Source organism: Salvia hispanica, chromosome 5, assembly GCF_023119035.1.
Source record: "Salvia hispanica cultivar TCC Black 2014 chromosome 5, UniMelb_Shisp_WGS_1.0, whole genome shotgun sequence".
Taxonomy (NCBI): Eukaryota; Viridiplantae; Streptophyta; class Magnoliopsida; order Lamiales; family Lamiaceae; genus Salvia; species Salvia hispanica.
Window position 1 is genome coordinate 12,060,813 of NC_062969.1, and position 21,763 is coordinate 12,082,575.

The following is a 21,763-nucleotide window of genomic DNA, read 5'->3' on the forward strand; positions in this document are numbered from 1 at the left end:
GGTGTCGGGTACGTATGTTGGAGGTGTCGGGTACGTTTTCACATTCTTTCACCCTTCTTTTGGGTAATGCAGTTGCTTTTGCTACCTTTGGCTTTCTCTTGTTCTTTGTTAGCGGGACATCTTTTTACTGAACGTGTTTGTTGCTCCTCTCTGTTTGTACTTTTGGAGTCTTAGCTCGCCATTTTTTTTTATTTGAGTATGAAGGAGGAAATTACAAATAAACTCCTAAGAAATGAGAAATTACCACTGATGTCAAGAGGGCTCGAACTCAGCACCTCATACATTAATGTCTAGGATCCTTGCTGCTAGGACAAAGACTTTGGACACTCACACTAATATTTAAGTGATTGGAAGACTCCGAAATTTAATTAATTGGAGAAGAAGCGCCCTACCTACAGATTGCACCTGGCCGTTGTTTCATGTAAATTATGGAAAATAAGCCCAAAGTAAAACTTATTGTTATTATCATTATTTCAAAAAATAATTGCACACACACGTCTTTATCTTGACTAAATTCTGCGTGACTTCCTAAAAGATGTGAAAATTGATATGCCACCAGTTACCCACAAAAAATGAGTCACAAGAAAAAGATGGACATAAATTGTACTCCTACTTGGATACTAAATAAGATAAAAGATGACTCCATTTCTGTGCACACTCATACTACTTATCTTCCATTAGTTAGAAATTAATATCTTCAAAGTTCTTAGCTCTATATATATTGGTTTTGGATCCCTTCACTGACTTCACTCGATTAATCATAAATTAAAACATTGATCAAAATCCAAACCCATATATATCAACAACTTATTGAAGTTTCCTTGTATAAGATTAACAGCCCTATACTATTATGATTAATACATGGTTTAATACTCATTAATATGCTGAATTTGATTTGATGCTTGCAAACTTTTTTGAGTTGATGAACCCACATCTATGAATATGAATACTATCGATTTATACACGTTGAAATTGTTTTATTTTCTGTGATAGTAGTATTAATTAACAAAATATCTCCTGAGCTTAAAATAAATGAATTAGGTTGAAAACGGGGTTTAACTATGAAAATTAAGCTCTTAATTACACTACAACCAAAGCAAATCAACAAGAAATCCAAGTGGAAACTCCAATAGAACACTTCAATATCAAAATTAAATAAATAAACAAATAATTACATTGCATCTAGATTCTGAAGGATATCAAATAGGTTTGGGGAAATCCCCTCAATCATCATCGGCGACGCAACGTCATCGTAGTCCGACACGGCGGATCTGACGGCCGCCGGGTCGGACTCCTCCCATTCATCCACTTTACCATTAAACTGCCCCAACTTTGTGACTTGTCCCTCCTCCGAGGCTGCATGAACATTGTCCTCCTCCGCCGCGGCCGCCTTCACCGCCTCCACGTCAGCATCTTGGCCGGTGAGTTCTTGCACAAGTGACCGGAACTCCAAGGCACTTGCCTCGAACTTGATAGGGTTTGTGATGTAGACAACCTTTAGTGGCGGTCTTTTCTTTATTTTTGGGCTCTTGTTTGTCTTTTTTGGGATTCTTTCCATTTTTCTGAAATGAATAAATGAAGTGGGATTTGTTTATATATATAGAAAACCTAGAAATGAGGTCAAGAAGACTTGCCTATCTTTTTTTCTTTCTTCTTCTCAATTTTCTTGAAGAAGAAAGTGACATGTCTTATAGTATTTTCTATATATATAACAAATAATATTGGTATGTAAAGGTATTGTTCAAGTTACTCTGCCGACATGTCAAGTATAGTAGTATTGAAATAGTATTGTATCCAAATTTTCAATATTATTATGTGACGTATAAATAGCTGTTATAATGGCATTAAATGATCTAGTACAATTTTTGTTACACAGTGTAAGTCCATTAGTCTGCTTAGAATTTATTGTGAGTAAATGGGCTCATAACTTCAAACTTATTAGTAACAAAAATAATTCAAATAAAAGTTTTTACAATTTTTCAAATAGTATTCTTCTGTCCATTTTTATTTCAATTTAGGTTCACGTGCATGGTTTAGTTTAATTTTACTATAGGTCACTAGAATTGATTAAAATTAACTAGTTAGGTTTAATTATTCTTATTTCACATAATTTTAATAACCAATTAACCCAAAATTGTTTATTTGTTACTAGTATAAGTGTTGGCCTTTCATAGTTAAAAAATGTTGATGAGGGCTAGTAATATCATTAACTATTTTCAATTTTTAAATTACTAGTGAATGTTGACTGACACATCAGTATATAAATATTGGACAGAACCGCTGCGGTAGAGGGTGGACACAATTTGGTATCTTACCAAATGATGACACTTAGCATGATTTAATTGGTTTCACATATTTTTCAGATAATAAGATTTTTTTTATTTAAAATACAAACTAAAATATTCTATTTTTAGTGTTTCACCCATTTCCTATTTTGTTATAAATCCAATATTGTTTTTACTATATTCTCAAAATTTCTTGGAATCCTAGGTTGTTAATTATCGTAATCTTTAAAATGTTCAAAGTGAAATTTTCATGAAATTTTCATATTCTCGTAATGCAAGAAGAGGCAACTCACTGTTAATGGGTGATAAAAGTAGAACGTGAAATATATTCTTCCCTATTTGTTGAAATGCAAATGTTTTTTCACGTAACTAGTTTAGTTTGCAATTTTTTTTGGTATTGGTGTCTTTTATATTTATTGCTATGTTTACTTTTTGGCATTTTAGCGTTGCATATTTTTTCATTTTTTGATACGTGTCGTTTTCATGCTTAAAAATATTTATATAAATGTTGTGGTTGGGTACTTCCCTTAGCTAGGTGGTCATGGATAAATCTTTCAAAAATAGTAGTGACCTGCTATATTTTGGGTTAATAGTTGAAAACTTTTAATTCGATCCATTGCAATTTAATTTGATTTCACCACACTCAATTAATCCATATAATTATCTATTTTTTTTGGTTTATTTGACCACTATTTCAATATTCCATATGATTAAATGAATAACTATAAAAATCTTACCAATATTTAGTGTATTATGCATTATATTTTGCTTATTAAGTAATAGTATAATTTAATAACACAGAAATAGAATTTAAAAAAATCAAATTCAATATAAGAAATAATAATCCAATTCTTAAGTATTTATTTAAATTAATTGAAATAGATTACATTTCATTTATCTTAAATTAATTAGAATTGTTACATAGACTCGAGATCCCTCTCATGCAACGTTATTGAAAAAGTAGGAGAGTGGCGTTTCTATTTTTATAAATGTACTCCCTCTATCCCATTAAAAATGAAACGTTTTCCTTTTTAGATTGTCTCATTAAAAATGAAACGTTTCATTAAATGGAAATATCTCTATCTCTATTTTTCATCTCCTTTACTTTATTTTTTCTTCATTAACTCACAAAATAACACTACATAAAAATCTGTGCCGATTCCCAAATGTTGCATATTTAATGGAACGGAGATAGTATCATTTAGAGTGAGACATCCCAAAAAGGAAAATGGTTCACTTAGAGTGGGATGGATGGATGGTATATTATACTTCTTTTGTCCCATAAAAATATAGGCATATGATATGACACATGAATTAAAGTAGTGTTAGTGGCTAGTGAGAGCGATATTATTAATAATTTATTAGAACTATGATAATTGTAAGAGTTGTAAATAGCTTGATGTATATGAAAAATAAATTGAGATAACTTTATATAAATAAAAATAATTATATTTTTTTGAAATAGATTAATACTCTATCCGTCTCACATAATTTGGGACATTTTGACCCAACACGGGTTTTAAGAAATCTAATAGAAAGTGAGTTGAAAAAGTTGATGGGACGTGGGTCCTACTTTTAAAGTATTAGTTTTATAATAAAATGTGAGTAAGAATGAGTTAGTGGAATATGAGGTTCACTGCTAAAAATGATAAATGTGAAATATGTCAAATTATATGGAACGATCCAAAATAAAATACTAGATCAAATTATGTGGGACGAAGGGAGCGTAAAAATGCATATACTTTTATGAGAAAGAGAGAAGGAGTACTAGAACTGCGAATGGTCCCAAGCTTATATGTGTAAGTATGTTTGCCACATGGCGCAAAATTGTCGAATGAACTTGTGTTGCTGACGTCACCGTCGATGTAGTCAATGACGTCATCCGCCAACCAGCTTTGGCCTCGTGGCCCACTTTCCAGCACACAATGACAACGATACAACCTAGCCTTTTCTAATTCGTTAGTACTCTAGTACTTCGTTCATTTTCCTTTATTTACAAGCTTTCTTGTTAATAGAAATATTTTTTTTTTTGTTAGTACTCTAGTACTTCGTTCATTTTCCTTTATTAACAAGCTTCCTTGTTAATAGAAACATTTGTTTTAGTGTTGACTATATGAAATTTAAAAATAATGTGTTAAATAAAAAATGAATAAAATACTTAAGAGAGATAGAGAAATAATAAAATAAAAAAATTATTTTTTACTAAAACTAACTTAATTATCTTAGAATTTTTTAAAATAAAATAATGATTCTATTAACATGGTACAGAGAAAATACTTCGTATATATAACATATCACTTTATTTCTTTATTTCAGCCTATTTTAAAAATAGCCAATTTTTTCCCGTTATCGTTTTGGGATACTCCTTAAAAATAAACCAACGTTTTGGGATACTCCTTAAAAATAAACCAATTATATTAAAGTATTTTTTTCCCTCTTTAATGAGGTGAGTTTCATCCTCTACGCTAATAATACTCCAATTGTTTTTTTCTTTCTACGTCTCTTTTACAGTACTAATTGTATATTAAAGTCGTATCGTTTCAAATATTGTCTAGTAGAGTAGTATTTTTTTAGGAATGGATTGAGTACATGCTACTATGATACTATCCATTTATAATATTTCATTTTTATAATATACATGCTATTTTTTTTTCTCTTCTTGTTTAATACTCCCTTCAACTGATAATATTGTAATTTTCTTTTCAAATTTTATTAATTTTTTCTCACTAAAACACGAATGGAGTATAAAAAGACAATTCAAGTAAAGGTTTCGCAACCTAAAACTGTCTCTTATTGTCATTCATTTAGCAAATTGTTTTTAATTAAGACTCCTTCATACGCATAAAAGATCTAGACGGTAGAGTTAAGACGTTCAATAGTAAATTAGGTAATGGAATGAATGAGTTGTTTATGAATTAAAATATTCACTATAGTAGTAATGTTGTTGTATCAAACTGAGTGCAAAGATGATGTTCGTTGTTGCACTCATTCATACTATAATTTTTGTCCGTTAATTTCAACGATAGAATTTACTAAACGTTAGGTGGATATTTTGATAGCTGATTTTGAAACGCAATACACTCCAAATCAACATTGTCATCGTCGTTATTAACCAAATACTAGTAGTAGAATTTAAACATCTGAATTGATTTGAGTGGTTAGTAAAAGCACGTGCTCCTCTTTATTGACAAAAAAACCCCACGTCTTGATTATTGATTGTTGATTGAAAACTCCACACGTCTTGATTATTGAAAACGGATTTGAATCCCCTGTTGTGGAGGAATCACAGCAGGGGATGCTGTGATTCACAATCCAGCCAATTATTTTTGGAAATTTATTTGCTATTCAGGCATTAAGCGGAGGTCACGTCACGGCCACGCGGTCACGGGGAGCCATGTTGACCTCTCCGATCTCGCCGTGTTCGCATACCACAATGTATTCTTCGACTTCAATTGATTTATTAATATAAATAAATAATTTACATACAAAATGTTGTGTTAGCTTACATGTTAAAGTTTAACGAAACCCAATAACTTCTATAAAAAAATCGCATTTTTTATGGTTCGAACTGTAAACCATAAATCCTACGATTAACATTCACTTTAGGGTGATTTTTTTTGTTTCAAAAATGTAATTCTTCAATTTTAATAAAATTCGTACTTTTCGATTATTTGCATATGAACATTATTAAGATAAAGAAAAAGTTAAATATATATGATAGGTTTGTGGACTGTGGTCGTGATTATGTGGAATTGAGGCGTGGTCGTGCTGACTTAGCCCAGGCATGTCATGATTTGGCCCATCATAGAAACAAAATGGACGCGGGAGCGGCAATTATCCAAACCCGTTACAATATTGGGCTGGTCAATGCTAAAAATTTAAATTTATAAACCTATAAATATTAAATATTTTGAATTTGTACTTTTGAAGTTTATTCTGAATCTATAAGCCTCTACTACAATGATATAGGGGTCTCTAAATTTTTTTGCTTTTGTAAAATTATACTCCTAGTATGAAAAATTATGAAAACCTGTTCCATAGCCTGGATTGTGATGCTCTGGCCCACTTAACAAGTAGTACTACCACATGTGAGATCTTTAAATAATGCAAATTAAGTGATTCAATAGAGCTCCATGCGTTGTGAATGTGCTCATGAGTCATGACCCTCTTGTCATACATAAAGGTGGTGTTCAGTTTTCAAGATAAAATAATACTTAGATATAATCTAGGATTGAGCGGTGAAATTATTTTAGTCATAGGGGGGTTAGATATGACTAATTATCCAATGATTATCCATCTAGGATTGAATTGTGGGTTGAATCTCATGAACTAAACCCAATACAAATTTAATCACGGATACAATCTTGCAAATCGAACACCCCAAAGTATATTACTATTCACCTTTCACCATGACACTCTCTCATCCTTTTATTTTATATTTTATATAATTTGTAATTACGTATTTTTATTACATAATAAAATTCATATGCGAATAATTGAGTAATAATAATTTCATTAAAATTAAAATTAAAATTGGCATATTGAAATAAAAAGCTATATAAGTGAAACTACAAGTGATAAAAGTGCTAGTAAGCCATTGAGGGGATTGAATCAATCCTATATTTCTTAAACTAAATCTTGTTGTACTTGTATGTGGGCTTCAATGTCCGCACATCAATGAATAAATTATCGGTAATCTTGAAATGTCGTGTGCGCACTTCAAGTCCGGGTTTTGTTTTTGGTCTAGGAGCTCTAAGTGTCACATATGCATGTATTAGTCTTCCAATTACAACTATTCTCTTGATTATCATATTACGCAGTGTAATCATGCATATATGATGTACGTGAGTATGTCCTTGTACTACCCAGATCTTTCAGACTAATATATGCTCGCTTGGCGTATTTTGGGTCAAATCATATTTATGCGGAAAAACAAACTCTTTTAACCTCATTTGGTTACAAAATAATCTTAAAGAGTGTCGACTGTTTCGAGTAGATGTCGTCGGCAAGATAGTATCATAAAATGTAAATAAATTAGCATCTCAAAATTTATTTGTAATTCAAAAAAATATTGAAAATGGGGATGATGAATATGTGTTACACATGATCAATTAAATAAAACAAATTATAATTTGCGACAATATCTATAAGGTTATTGAAAATACTCAATTGAAATGAAAGCTTTCAAAATAAAAGAAAAAAAAAATGAACGAATTTTCATTTGATTCATCTTCTTTCCTTGAACCGCTGAACGTGACCGACAGAAAGGCTAAAACATTTTTATCAAATAGAGATTCCAAAACAAGAAAGGGGAAGTCGTTTCCACCACAATTCTGCACTCCACTCACGAATTAAAAGTTGGGCAACAACAAAAGCATAGCAAAAATGATGAGAGGATTTTGGAAAGTGGACAACATTCTCCAGTTGAAAATGACATTATCGGAATGGCACCTCCCTAACTTCAACAAAACTTAAAATAAACAGATTCTGAAATTGCATCATTTGAAAAATGGAATCTTGATTACAATAATCTGCTGGGCCCCTTGAATTTTCGTGCTGAAAGACACTAATCATTAAACGCCACCAAATTCTCTAGACAGAAATCAAAGTCATACGATTTTCCTGGTCAATCAGCTTAACTTTTCTCCAGCTCCAAAGATCCAACCGTTGAAATTTATCTTTATTGTGTAATCCATGCCTTGAAGATGTTTGTGAAAAGGCCTCTATAAGATCTTGATTTCATTAGGTCAATTTGGGCTTGAAACTTTGATTTTATTAGGTCAATACACATGGGTTTGGGATATTTAAGGTGTTGATGGTGTATTCATGGCTAGAGCAACTGTAAATATTGGGGGTGATGCAAATAGTAGAGCAAGTTCAGGGATGCCAAGCTTTATTTCCCAAGCACCAGTTTCTAACACCATGTAAGTCTATCTCCATCCTTAAGTAATTATCTTTAGGGTTCAATTTTGAAAGTTGGACCTTTCAAATTTCCCCCTTGGTAAAAGCTGAATCGGGCTATGATAATAAATCAGAGCTGTTGAGGGTAGGTTAAGAAGTAAAGGTGATGGGCAGTAAGTAGGTAGAAAAAGAGATGTAGGCACTAAAGAAGTGAGACTGTGAGGGGGGTGAAAGTTTTCTTCTTGTTAAATCTTCAATGCTTAGTTAAATGGTGTTTAATGTTGAAATGGATTCAGCTTGTAGTTGAGAGTTTTTACTTCAATGAATTTATTGCAGATAAAGTTATTCTTGGATTTGCTTTATTGGTATTAGACTATATATTGATTGAAGTGGTCCTTCTTCTCAAGTCTCAATCCTACTGGTGTTTGTCTCCACTCATATGATCTGGTTGTGTTCTGTGATTCGTGGGATTCAACATTATTGTGCTTTTGGTGTTTGAGTTATGGAAGTTTAACATTATTGTGATCTATGTGTGTTTAGTACCTATATGTGAGTGTAACTTGGTGTTTGCAGAGGTAGAGAGGCGAATGCTACACAGACTTCTAAGCGGCCTGATTTGGGGGGTCTTGAACAGTATATTGGATTTCGTGTAGGGGATACTGGTAATGCCACCCATGGTGAGTTTCACAGGATGTAGAGTTGGTTTGTGTGTGTACATGTGTGCCCTTTCTAACTTTGCAAAAAAGATTAGGTACTCGTCATATTTTATGGTCGTTTTAGCATAACGAACGTAAAATTGTGTGAAACTATGAACTAGTCTAACTTTCTCGTTTTGGCGCGGAAAGAAATTTAGTAAAGCTTCACATTATTAGGAAGTAGTTGTTCTAACGCGGTGGAAGTGTTTAATCTAGTTCTGAATAGCCAAGCGACTAGTCTGGATCATCATAATCAGTCTGGTGCATTCAACATGGTAAGCATCTCCTTCAGTATCGCGTCTCTATTTACGTCATTCGATTTTCATAGCCTTTGTAATGTTTTATGACCGATAAAAGTATGTACAGTCTAGTGCTTCAACAAACGCAAATTTCTTTCGATCCGGGGCAGGGCAAGTGCAGAAGGGCATGCAGAAAAATCTAGTGTCTGTAACCGGAGCTCAGAATGAAAACTGGAGAGAGTCAAACATGGCAGATTCGAGTTCACACACAGAAACCTCAACAGATATGGATCCTGATGATAAAAATAACAAGGTGATTTGTCTTTCTATTCTTTTTTTTCATCTGAAGACGTGTACTTCAATTGTCTGATGTTTCTGTGCTCCATGTACAGTTTGACATAGGCCAATCTGTGGATGTTGGAGCCGGGGATTCCAGTGACAGATCGAAGGTAAATATGATTTTATTTACCAGACATTGCGAGTTTATATATCATCATCTTATCAATCCTTTTCTTATGATATGACACCAGACATTGCGGAGGCTTGCTCAGAATCGAGAGGCTGCTAGGAAGAGCAGACTGAGGAAGAAAGTAGGTTACCTTTATTGTTCGAGTTATGTATGTATCTCAATTGGTGCTTGTATTTTTGAGCAAATTAAGGTAACCTTTGACGTATATTTCAGGCCTACGTGCAGCAGCTGGAGAATAGCCGTCTGAAGCTGACTCAGCTGGAGCAGGAGGTGCAGCAGGCACGCCAGCATGGCGCGATCGTTTCAAGCAATGGAGAACAATCTGGAACTGGAAACGGTGTGATTTCTGTTCCCACAGAGGCCCTTCCTACATTTCTCTCTGTGGTGAGTTATGAAAACATAGATGAGGATTAGTTGCTTATGCTTCTGTCATTGCAGGGACCTTAGCTTTCGATATGGAATATGCAAGGTGGGTGGAAGAGCAGAACAGAAGGATAAACGAGCTGAGGGTAGCCGTAAACTCGCATGTTGGCGATGCTGAGCTGGTTACAATTGTGGAGAACACTGTGGCACACTTCAACGAGATCTTCACGCTGAAAGGTAACGCAGCCAAGGCGGAGGTGTTTCACATCCTATCGGGAATGTGGAAGACTCCTGCGGAGAGGTGTTTTCTATGGATTGGTGGTTTCCGTCCGTCAGAACTTCTGAAGGTCCGTCGTTTAGATCGCTCCACATTCTGTAGGTCGTTTTCTGTTTATTTTGTTAAAAACTAGAGAATGATGGTTTGTGCAGATTCTGGTGAGCCAGCTGGAGCCCCTGACGGAGCAGCAGCTGTTGGGGATCAGTAACCTGCAGCAGTCGTCGAACCAAGCAGAAGACGCCCTCTCGCAGGGTATGGAGGCGTTGCAGCAGTCTCTAGCTGAGACATTAGCCAGTGGTTCGACTGCGAATGTGGCGAATTATATGGGTCAGATGGCGATGGCAATGGGCAAACTAGGCACTCTAGAGGGTTTCCTACAACAGGTGATGCTTCCTTCCTTCCGGTTAATGGAGACTAGAGCTAGTAGGATCTTGACTCATCGTGTTTTGTCTTTCCGTTGTGCTAGGCGGACAACTTAAGACAGCAAACTCTGCAGCAGATGCGTCGCACACTGACGACGCGTCAGTCGGCTCGTGCTCTTCTGTTGATACACGACTACTTCTCGAGGCTCCGGGCCCTTAGCTCTCTGTGGCTCGCGAGGCCCAAGGAAGGGTAGATGCGTCTAAAGAAGGAAGAGGAATCTGAGAGGCAAGAATGGCCCTGCAAAGTGTGGTTTCCATGTCCACATTCTGATTTTATGAAATAGGGCAAATAATCATGTATTCATAGCTTGATATAATAGACAGATGATGATAGATCATGTACAGGCCAGAAGAAGAATACAAGTCAATCAAATTGACTTCAAAATTCAAATAGATGAAATAATATTAGCACATTCGAACTCGTTTTGTCTTTTAAACCCCAGAAATATATAGTGCAGTATAAATTTTCTTGACAATATAAACTTATCATATAGTATTGAATAAAAGTAGTAAGTACAGAAATTAATATATAATCATTTGTTAGTTTGGTATGTACGGAAAAATGTTTATAAACTGATATTTTATTGATTATGTAAACGATACTCCACTCGTATATGTTGTATACTCCCTCTGTTCTAGATGTCTACATTCTTGAATGACAAGAGATTTTAAGATAGTTCTTAGAAGAAGTAATTTTTTTTTTTATGTACAGTTGACTTAAACTTCCACCCAGGGGCCGGATGTAGTAATAAATTCCTATAAATTCAGTATTTTTATACTCCGATTTTAACCTAAATGGATCTACACATGCACGATTTTTCCAATATATGTATACCATAAATAGTTACCCTTTGTTTATTTGATGCTCAAAAAAGTCTCATTTGTTTTAAAGGTGAATAATAAGTAGTCCAAAATACTTAACCAGAAATGAATAAATAAAATAAATTCGGCGTTATCAATTAATACTCAGTAATAAATGAATCACATAATTTGTGAGATGGTTTGATATCCTTTGAAGCACCTAAGTCATTCCGGCAAGCCGATCAAATGGTTGCGCGATTCGGCAGTGGTTGCAGTGAATTGCAGGCCAGCCGCCTCCATCTCTCACTTCTCAAACACTCCTTCCAAGTCGTCGACGGTCACCCACCGATCTCATCCTTAACTACACTTGTGTCTTGTGCATGATGGTTTATGTGAATAGATGAAATTGCAAAGCTTTTCCCAAACCTCTTCGCCCACCCATCAGCATTGCTCCTGCCTAGCCAGCTGCTTCTGATCCAACCTTAAAAATCGCTCTTCTTCTTTCTGGACTTAATGTCATTTCTGAACTTTTTGGTCAGTCCCTTTTCTACTTAAATGTTCCTGGCTACTTATGCTTAATTTTATGTTTTTGAAACTACAGATTATTTGGAGGAAAGAGCAAAAGGTAGCACGTTGAATGGTTTTCGCGGCGGCCCTGCAGGAATCATGAATAGTAAATATGTTTTCTTGACATCCGACTTTGTTCGTCCTTACAGAAACCAAGACAGACTCCTACTCATGCCTTTTTTCTGTTTGATTACTGTTTTAATCTTTAAATGATTAATCACTTCATAAACATATTAAGGTATCAAAACATCCTATGCTTTTGGTTGGAACATCTTCTTTGTATCCATTCCTCCTCTTCTTTCTGGTCTTGCTACTGTTATATTGTTTCCAACTATTCTTGCTTTTACTTTCTTTTGTTAACAGGGTGGCTTTGACATGATCTGCAGTGAGTGGAAGGGACAAGATAGAGACCCATGAACAAGTAGCTCATAGCTATTCCATCATTCGAATTTCTGTTGCTTCGTATGAATTATTTGCTTAAACAGACATGTATGTATATTGTGTGTTTTTCAGTAGCTTGATTTGGACGGACTTGTTGTCATAGGAGGAGATGATTCAAATACCAATGCATGTCTTCTTGCTGAGAATTTCAGGTAAGATTTCTGCCTTTTTTTCATCTGTTTTTTTGTTACTTACATCTGATGAACTATTTCAGGGAAAAGAAGATGAAAACACGAGTCATCGGATGCCCCAAGACAATTGATGGTGACCTGAAATGCAAGGAAGTTCCTACAAGTTTCGGATTTGATACAGCATGCAAGGTGATCTTATCTTGCATATGGCTATGTTTTTTTTCACTCCTTTCCTCTTTAGCCACAATCACCTGGGAGACTTATCTGTATATTTACTTTGGATTCAGATATATTCAGAAATGATTGGGAATGTTATGGTAGATGCTCGTTCAACTGGGAAATATTATCATTGTAAGTGTGGAATTAGTCATTCTTGTTTATATTTATATTCTTTTTGTTATTTCTCATTTTTCACTCAAGGCTCATTGATTCTTTATCCGTGCAGTTATTTCTCATTTTTCACTGAAGGCTTAATTGATTTCATCCCTGAGGTTTATGTGCAACTACAATAAGTTTTACATGCTGCATTACCTCATTTGGTTTTCAATCATCAAGTTCTGAACAGCCCTTGACATTATAGTTCTTGCAATTTCACAGATTCAACAACTGATCTCCGAACTTAATGAAATCCTAGCTAATGATGTTGTTGATGGAGATGGAATGTGGAAGAAGAAACTCGGTAGCAAATCTCTCCAGCTCTTTGAACTTCTACCACAAGCAATTCAAGCACAATTGCTACTCGAAAGAGATCCTCATGGAAACGTGCAGGTAACCAACCGTGTTAGACTTTTGTTTTATCCTACAATGAGAAAGTGACTGTATGACTTTCATTTCACATTATCTAGGTTGCTAAGATAGAGACAGAAAAAATGCTCATTGAAATGGTGGAAACAGAATTAGAATTTAGAAGGAAGCAATGTGTATACAAAAACGACTTCAGAGGACGATCTCATTTTCTCGGGTAGCCAGAAAACTCGTGCTAGTAGATTCATGTCCTCCCTTTGTCATGGTATTCAGAAGTAAAAATAAGTTACAAATTCTTTTCCCGATACGAAGGTAGATGTGGTTTACCTTCGAATTTTGATGCCAACTACTGCTATGCATTGGGTTATGCTGCTGGGGCTCTCCTTCATTCTGGGAAGACTGGCCTCATTTCCTCTGTTTGTGCCTTCTTCTACATAAACCTCACGTTTGAATCTGTCTATATATACATTGGTTGAATTCCTTGTGTATGGCTCAGGTGGGAAACTTGACTGCACCGGTCGAGAAATGGACTGTAGGTGGTACAGCACTGACATCTCTTATGGATGTTGAAAGAAGACATGGTTTGTTCTATCCTAATAAAACGAATGGCTTGCTAAAGCTTGGTTATTTTATGATCTGAAGGGCTTCTCTGTCTCTCTCTTTCAACAGGAAAGTTCAAGCCTGTCATCAAGAAGGCAATGGTGGAACTTGAAGGTAACATTCATCATCATGTTCCATGCTCTGTTTTTCTTGAGTAAACAAAAAATTAACCACATCTGTTGTGTACAATTAGGCGCTCCTTTCAAAAAGTTTGCATCGATGCGTGAAGAATGGGCTCTCAACAATCACTACTGCAATCCAGGTAAATCGAGTTACAACGACATATAGCTCACTCTCTTCTCATCTTGGGCCGCGTCGCAGAAAATTAAAGAGTTATTACTGTCTGGTTGCAGGTCCACTTCAGTTTCAGGGTCCAACATCAAATGTCACAAACCACACTCTGATGCTGGAACTTGATGCCTATGCTTAAACTAATGCAATTAGGCATAATACCCTTTATTTTGTTTTCATATTCTAGATTTTTCATGAGTAAAGACTTTATGAAATTCTGCATATTTGAAGGATGTTTTGTTACTCAACAGCTCCTCACAACTATATGATTTATTGAGAAGCTAGGTGCAGAGGTTACACAAAGTAATACACCAAAGGCACAAGCTGTAATTTAGACCTGAAAACACCTCTGCTACTACCACTCTCACCTATACATTCCATTCCTCTACATCTCATCGCCACAACACAGGTACGGAAATGAAACTAACAAGACATACCGAAGCCGGATCATACGCTGCTGCAAACACGGTATTAGCTTTCAACGTCCAACAAATATGTGCAAGACCTAACAGGGACGTGATGGATGCCCCTTTATCGAGCAAATGTGGTACCCACAGTTATAGAACGAGCTTCAAGCCTTCTGAAATGCACGGGAGGACACTCCATGCAGAAGCCTTACGAATCCCAAGAAACTGAGCTTCCCATCTGAGTGCCTAATCCAATCTTGCAGAACTACATGGACTGGAACAGATGGACTTAGTCCAAGCTCCTGTCAAAGAAAGCAAAGTCGAGGTAAGAAATTTCTATCAGGCGAGGCATAAAAGAGAGAGAGAGAGAGAGAGAGAGAGAGAGAGAGAGAGGCATACAGAAGCTAGCTCTTCTATCATAATGGGCCTGTTCCCATCCTTCTCAAAGAATTCATACGCGTTGCGTGCATGTTGCTCCCAGCTAGCTATTCCTTCCAGTTGATGCACGCTTACTGCTGCAGCGCAGAATTCTTCAAAATCAAACTTTCTGTACTGAAGAGAACTCACCTGCATGAAACAAGAACATCAATTTTTGCAAGAAGAAAACCATGAGGTTCATTAGTTAAACTCTCAACTGAAAGGGACACTTACCACAGTAACATATTCAAGAACACGTGAATCCTTCACTGCATCAGTCGAATTCTTTACCATGGCCTGCAGTCGAGGTGGTTGTAAGATAAACTAGAAAAAGCATAAAGTTGGTGTACACACACACACACACACGCACGGAGGGAGGTGAGAGAGAGATTGCTGACCGATTTGAAATTCTGTAAGGAAACAAATCCGCTTTTACTTGGACCTAATAATGTAAACTGTTCTCGAAGATACGCTAGTTGAGGAATCGTCAAAGTTCTTGCAAGAGCCTGTCGTGATTGAAGAAAGAAACACATTATTTCAAAGGGGAAAGCAGAGAAACATCATTCAGAGAAGCATCGTGTATCCAAGATATACATACCCCTAAAGCTGCCTTTCTCAACGAAGAAGAGCATATATAAGCTTTTACAAGCCTATAAATGATCATATCAAGAGGAATTTTCACGTCCTGATGACCAGCAAGCCATGGATGACCTACAGAGGAGAACAGGATTAGCGTAATGAATGAAGAAATCGTGTAAGTTGAGACACTTCCAACACGACCTAACATATCATACCAATAAGAATGAGAATTAAAATAAATCAATCATAATTCTAAAAATAATTTAACCGAGCAACTTACTAAGAGCCTGAGCTGCAGTTAGCCTTTTACGATAGTCCTTGTTCAATAATTGTTTCACAAAATCTATGGCATCAGGAGACAAATTTGGCCACGGATCTTCCTCAAAACTAGGGTCAGCTTTTAGAACAGCCCGGAAGATTCCAGATTCTGTCCTCGCCCAGAAGGGTCTGCTTCCACAAAGAAGAATGTAAGCAATCACACCAATGCTCCACATGTCGGCCTCTGTTCCGTAAGATCTATGCAAGACTTCAGGTGCCACATAATAAGCACTTCCAACAATATCGTTCAGTCTTTCATCTGTCAAAATCAAAATATACACCCATCAGATTCAACTGCACTTTAGCAATGAGAAGGGGAAGTGTATAGCAAAGGCTCGACCTGGCTTTACATAATCAGAGAGTCCAAAGTCAATGGCCTTCAAAGAGGAGCGTTCATCTTTGGAGACGAAGAGAAAATTCTGAGGTAATTCAAGAAATGTAAGCCAATAAGCTAAAAGAATGTTACCCCTTAAGCAAAAAACAAGGGACGAAGTTTAGTTGGAGACATCAAGATGTACCTCAGGCTTTAGGTCCCGATGAACCACACCTTGGAGATGACAATATGCAACAACATTTAAAATCTGTACCATCACATCTTTTGCGTCTTCTTCCGCATATTTTCCACCCCTGGAGCAACAAACAAAAAGTCACTAAAAAGGAGATGAAGCGCAGGAGATCTTTCACTAAAGAAAAGGAGGGTAAATGGATAAGTATACCTAGAAAGTATGCGATCTAGAAGCTCTCCTCCTCTGCACAACCTGTTAAAGTAATGGGAAAAATGCACACCATCATACAACTCATTATCATTCAGAACTCATTATCATTCAGAGGGGATTTAGACGTGTATCCCCTATCGAGGTCCAAAGATTGCATTTTGTACTTATATTGAATCAACGCATACCAGAGAGCTGAAAGATTAGATAATAAGAAATGCACTAAAATGACTGGTAGGGCAGAAAGGATCCGAAGTCCAAACTTACTCCATCACTATATAGACACTGTCTTCATCCTCGTAGGCCTCATAGAACTGCACTAAGTTCTTGTGCCCCGTCAAGGCACGTAGTATCTTTACTTCTCGTCTAACATCTTCGATAGCAATTGCTGTAGTCATCTGCACATAATAAGTCATTTAGTTTCCCCCTTTTTTGTATAGCCATGTTCCATATATCAAATCGCACGCCTTTAAAGCACAAAAAAAACAATCAAAAGCAAAACCATGCATATCCTGAAATCCCATGAGCACGTTACACTACTTCATGACACGAATGCACTGATGAGTAGTTGAGAGAGCCAACAAACAAGGGTCCATGAAATAAGATGATAAACATCGTAATTTTAGCAGGTAAAATAGAAGTCATTAATCAAATCACTACAAATCATGCATTACACAACACGGTCCATCATATCCTATCGAGCATTGATCCCAGAAACAGCAAACACTGTGAGATCATCAACCCATTCAACTACATCGTGCAGTCTACATAAGCTCCACAACTCACATACAGAGAAGATGCAAGAAAAACATAAACAATGCACAACACATAGACAAAATTGCAGAAAACAAGAGCAACAACACATTCATTATCCAGTAAAAGCAACAACACTTCCAAACATCAAATTGCCATTTATGAAACACCACTAAAACTATCAAAAACCACAACAGAGACAAATTCACAACAATCACCCCACAACTAAAACACATATATAAAACACATATATATACAGCAACAATAACAACCTTCAACTTCGGGATAATCTTAACGGCCACATCCTGCCCTCTCAAACCCCCCTTCTTCCCTCTAGCAGCGCAAGCGAAACCAAAGTGGCCCCTACCAACCTCCTCCTCCATCTCAAAATGACTATAGAAACTCTTCGAGTACCCAAAATTCTTATCCAACCCAACAATCTCACACTCACTCCCTTCAGGTATGGTGGCCTCATTGGGCTTCACAGAGCCGTGCCTCCTCGCTAGCAACGCCTTGATGTGCTTCGCCGGCGACGGCGGCGGAAACGGCCGCTTGAAAAATCGGAGAGGGGTCGAAGTAACACTGCTGGAATTAGCAGGGGAGTTCTTGAATAAACTAGGCAGAGGGCTAGGGCTATAAAATGGGAATTTGGGGGTTTTCCCAGTTGAATTGAGTGCGTGCTCATTGTTCTCACCTTGGATTATCGAATTTCCAGAGAGATTTTCTGGGGATTCAATGGGTTTCCCATGACAAAGTCCCATGGAATCAAGAACAACGAAGATTCAAGAGAACAGTTTGGAGGAAGTCCCAAGGGCTAATCCACAAAGGCTTAGTTTAAAGCTTGATCAAGACAACCCCAGATAGAATTTACCGCAGAATTTGCCAGTGGAAATGGAATCCCACGGCAAATCCAACAAGGGACAAAAAACCAAAGGCCCAGAAATTGGGGGGAAATAAATATAAAAAATTAAATCTTGTCAGATGACGAAAGGGGATGAGTATTTTGCAGTGATCAATGCCGGAAAAGATTTTAAGCTAAAGCAAAAAAAAAATGAAATGTGATCAGCAGGAGGAAATGGGTAGAAATAGAAGCTAGGAAATCAGCTGAAAGCAGAGAAAAAGATTGAAACTTGGAATAAAAAATGGATTAAAACATAAATAGAATAGCAGAAAGAAGAAGGGTGAGGAAATGGGAGTCAGAAAAAGAGCACTAAAGCGAGAAGAAAAGATGCCTGCCTCAGGCAACAAGAAAAGAGCACAAACCCTCTCTCTCTTCCAACTGGTTTTTCAATTTTTCTTCTTTTCTTCTTTTCTTTTCACCTTTTCCTATTTAATTCGTTTTCCCACTGATATTATGCCAAGAATTTCACTTTTTTTTCTGCGATTTTTGTTGGGTGGTATGTGAAGGATACATCATTTTTTAGAGGGCCTCTTATTAATTGCAAGAGAGTGATAATGTGGTGGGGTTAGGGTTTGGATCATTCCAGCCTGTCTTCATCGAGAGAGATAGAGTATAAACATCCGAATACAACTAAGTAAAATTATCCTTTTATAATTAATCTCTTGTAGATAGATCTTTGACTGGCTTTTTGGTATTTGATCAACGCATTCAATTTTCAAACATCTTAATTAGGTACATATTCTTGAAAACCAGCAAATCATACTCCTGTCATTAGTGCTAAATTTCCAACTTTTTATAGTATGTATAATAGAGAGAAAGGTATGTTCACCCCTGTTTGGTTTATAGCGTATGATAGTATCTTATTTTGTGATGTTAGCTCATATAACATGAAAAAGTACCCATTCTTTAATCTTAAAATTCCAATTTTGACCTTGCTTAACCCTAAAACGATGGAGCTTTGTAAAACTCACTCTCCCTCGTTTAAATGTCGTCCTTTTCCTTCCGTCCCACACACAGCTAGAAAAATTGAAGCTGGTCTTAGTCCATCGTCATGGAGGGGCTCGTAGTCCACTTGGTCTTCATTTCTATTTGTTCCGAAACTTTTTCGAGCATTCGAACTATTTTGGATCCAACAAGCATGAAACAGAAAAAAATAATGCTACTAACATGATTAAACAAAAATGATACTCATGAATAGAAAAATGATACTAATACGATTAAACAAAAATGATACTCATGAATAATATATACTTGTATTAGGAACATAATATATTACCTCCGTCCCACGATAGGAGTCACATTTGGTGTAAGCACGAGCTTTAAGAAATGTAAAGAATAATTAATTGGAAAAGTTAGTGGAATATAAGGTCTACTTTTTTTACATTGGTTTTATAATATAATGTAAGTGAAATGAGTTAGTAGAATGTGAGACCTATTTATCACTTCTTGTAAATATGAAATCTGACGCTTATTGTAGAATGAATCGAAATGACAAAATGTGACTCTTATTGTGAAATTAAGGGAGTAACATTTTAAAAGGCACATATCTTAACCTACTCTTTTTCTTTTGATGTAATACAAAGTTTGTTAATTTGCATCTTTTTATGTAATACAAAGTTTGTTAATTTGCAGCTTTCTCCAAATTAATGTTTGTGACATATGACAAACTATATATTATATACAACTCAAAAATGTTCCAATAGTTCTAATACTAAAATCAAACGATCGTTTTAGTTGTTTTTTTGTTATAATACTAAAAAATTTAAAATAAAGCCGACGTATTGTCAACAATAATATGGGAAAAATTTATGGACTTTACAATGTCTAAATTGAAAATGCCCAATTCGTGCACCAAACACAAATAAACAAATGCAAAATAACACAATCATTCTTCACTAGCCGAGAGAATTTGGCAATACTAAAATGACAGAATTTTCAATTGGAATTAATTGACCGTGCACATGAAGATCAAAATTTTTATTGATTTTATAATGAAAAAACTAAGCATAAACAATTAAATGTGACTAAAATAAACAGCTTGACTGCACCAATAATTATTCACGAATTATTAAGACATGCAATATCATTGCTTCTCTCATCCTACTGTTAATTCCTTCCATTATTATCAAGATTTATTTTTTTATTTAAGTTGGTGACCTATGATTAACTACCGTTATAGTTGTAATTAATTTAGTACAGTAATCATTAACAATTACTCCTACATTATATTAGGATATCGAAATAACACAAGCGCTGTATCTCTCAAGCATTATCATCCAATAGGTATATACAGGTGTCATCTACATTCATTTACGTCAAACTTAAAACTCATTTTTAAGTATATATCACATCAAACCGTAATTTTACTCCAACTATTTACACCAAATTCAAATCTTACACTAATTTTGAGTATATATGTCACAAAATTTTTATGGTAACTACAATACACATCCATATTTGGTGTTGTTTCGTAGAAAAACGCAAAAAAAGATTTGGATTTGTAGTATGATCGGAGAATTTTTCTACATAAAACATTAGATTTGATGTATGGTTGAAAATATTCTTAGTAAATATTTGTCTCGTGAATTAGAGCATCTCCAACCATTACACTAAACCCAAACCCATTTTAGTGTAAGAGCATCCGCAACGCTGCGCGATGCGGTCTCGGTCTCGTCTCGACGAGACGAGACAACGTTGCGGCTCCCGTCTCGTCTCGACGAGACGAGATGTCTCGACGCCCGACGCGTCCCGGCGAGGCAGGCCTCGAGCTGGCGAGACACGCGCCCGGCGCCACATGGCGCGCGCGGGCGGCTGGCGTGGCGTCGGATTTATGACGTCATAATTCAATTTTTTTTAAATCAGATTTTTCAAAAAAAAAAAAATTTAAAAAAATGGTAATATGACCGTTCAACGGTCATATTTTTAATTTTAATTTTTCTTTTATATTCTATATATACTCTTCTCTATTCTCCATTTTACACACAAACACACATCTATTTTCTCATCTCTCTTTCTTTCCTCTCTAATCACTTCTATAAAATCATTCCTTTATTTTTTTCTTCTCCCAAATTTAATCAATTATGGATCCATTTGAGCAAATGCGTCGAATAATGGAATAATCGTTAGAAGAAGATCGACGTAGGGAGGAGGAAGCCGCCGCGCCTCCTAGGCGACGCCGGACATACATCCATCATAACCGGGAGGAAGCCGCCGCAAGGTTGGAACGTGATTACTTCAGTCCGAACCCGGTGTGGGGAGATATCTACTTCCGTCGCCGTTTCCGTATGTCACGCGCGCTATTTTTGCATATCGCGAGTACATTGGCGGCACGGGAAGAGTTCTTCAGAGAAGGGTTCGACGCTGTTGGCCGTCCTAGCCACACGACGCTCCAGAAATGTACTGCGGCGATCCGTCAGCTTGCTACTGGACAAACGGCGGATGCGTTCGAC

The 21,763-nt window shown here is 36.2% G+C and overlaps 3 protein-coding genes and 1 pseudogene across 4 annotated transcripts; 2 read left to right on the forward strand and 2 right to left on the reverse strand.

Moving 5' to 3' along the window:
- Window positions 1-1,118: 1,118 nt before the first annotated feature.
- LOC125187836 lies at window positions 1,119-1,588 on the reverse strand. Its single transcript, XM_048084484.1, has one exon. The coding sequence runs from the start codon at window positions 1,556-1,558 to the stop codon at window positions 1,172-1,174; it is 387 nt and encodes a 128-aa protein (XP_047940441.1). The 5' UTR covers window positions 1,559-1,588; the 3' UTR covers window positions 1,119-1,171.
- A 6,203-nt stretch (window positions 1,589-7,791) lies between these two features.
- On the forward strand, window positions 7,792-11,072 carry LOC125190186 (transcription factor TGA2.3-like). Of its 2 annotated transcripts, none has more exons than XM_048087405.1 (10): window positions 7,792-8,209; window positions 8,760-8,863; window positions 9,098-9,156; window positions 9,239-9,433; window positions 9,513-9,569; window positions 9,651-9,710; window positions 9,803-9,926; window positions 10,028-10,299; window positions 10,382-10,612; window positions 10,696-11,072. In XM_048087405.1, the coding sequence occupies exons 1-10, from the start codon at window positions 8,112-8,114 to the stop codon at window positions 10,843-10,845; spliced, it is 1,350 nt and encodes a 449-aa protein (XP_047943362.1). In that variant the 5' UTR covers window positions 7,792-8,111; the 3' UTR covers window positions 10,846-11,072. The 2 variants fall into 2 exon arrangements, with proteins under 2 accessions (XP_047943362.1, XP_047943363.1); XM_048087406.1 differs by having other exon boundaries at window positions 7,795-8,209; window positions 9,248-9,433.
- Window positions 11,073-11,698: 626 nt separating this feature from the next.
- LOC125189436 lies at window positions 11,699-14,650 on the forward strand (annotated as a pseudogene).
- Window positions 14,479-18,829, reverse strand: LOC125187801 (CDPK-related kinase 1). The gene is made up of 11 exons (XM_048084441.1): window positions 17,686-18,829; window positions 16,928-17,058; window positions 16,664-16,705; window positions 16,466-16,574; window positions 16,288-16,366; window positions 15,910-16,206; window positions 15,649-15,761; window positions 15,449-15,556; window positions 15,285-15,347; window positions 15,033-15,200; window positions 14,479-14,935 (listed from the first exon to the last, which is right to left on the reverse strand). Exons 1-11 carry the CDS (start codon window positions 18,172-18,174, stop codon window positions 14,798-14,800), a joined length of 1,737 nt encoding a protein of 578 aa, XP_047940398.1. The 5' UTR covers window positions 18,175-18,829; the 3' UTR covers window positions 14,479-14,797.
- Between the last annotated feature and the right edge of the window lie 2,934 nt (window positions 18,830-21,763).

Coding starts and splice junctions, on each gene's coding strand:
- LOC125187836 (XM_048084484.1), bottom strand. CDS start 1,558: ATGGAAAGAATCCCAAAAAAGACAAACAAGAGCCCAAAAATAAAGAAA.
- LOC125190186 (XM_048087405.1), top strand. CDS start 8,112: ATGGCTAGAGCAACTGTAAATATTGGGGGTGATGCAAATAGTAGAGCA. Junction 9,157..9,238: donor AGTCTGGTGCATTCAACATG/GTAAGCATCTCC, acceptor GACCGATAAAAG/TATGTACAGTCTAGTGCTTC. Junction 9,570..9,650: donor ATTCCAGTGACAGATCGAAG/GTAAATATGATT, acceptor ATATGACACCAG/ACATTGCGGAGGCTTGCTCA.
- LOC125187801 (XM_048084441.1), bottom strand. CDS start 18,174: ATGGGACTTTGTCATGGGAAACCCATTGAATCCCCAGAAAATCTCTCT. Junction 16,575..16,663: donor CTAGATCGCATACTTTCTAG/GTATACTTATCC, acceptor TTGTTGCTCCAG/GGGTGGAAAATATGCGGAAG. Junction 15,201..15,284: donor TTCTTGAATATGTTACTGTG/GTAAGTGTCCCT, acceptor TGTTTCATGCAG/GTGAGTTCTCTTCAGTACAG.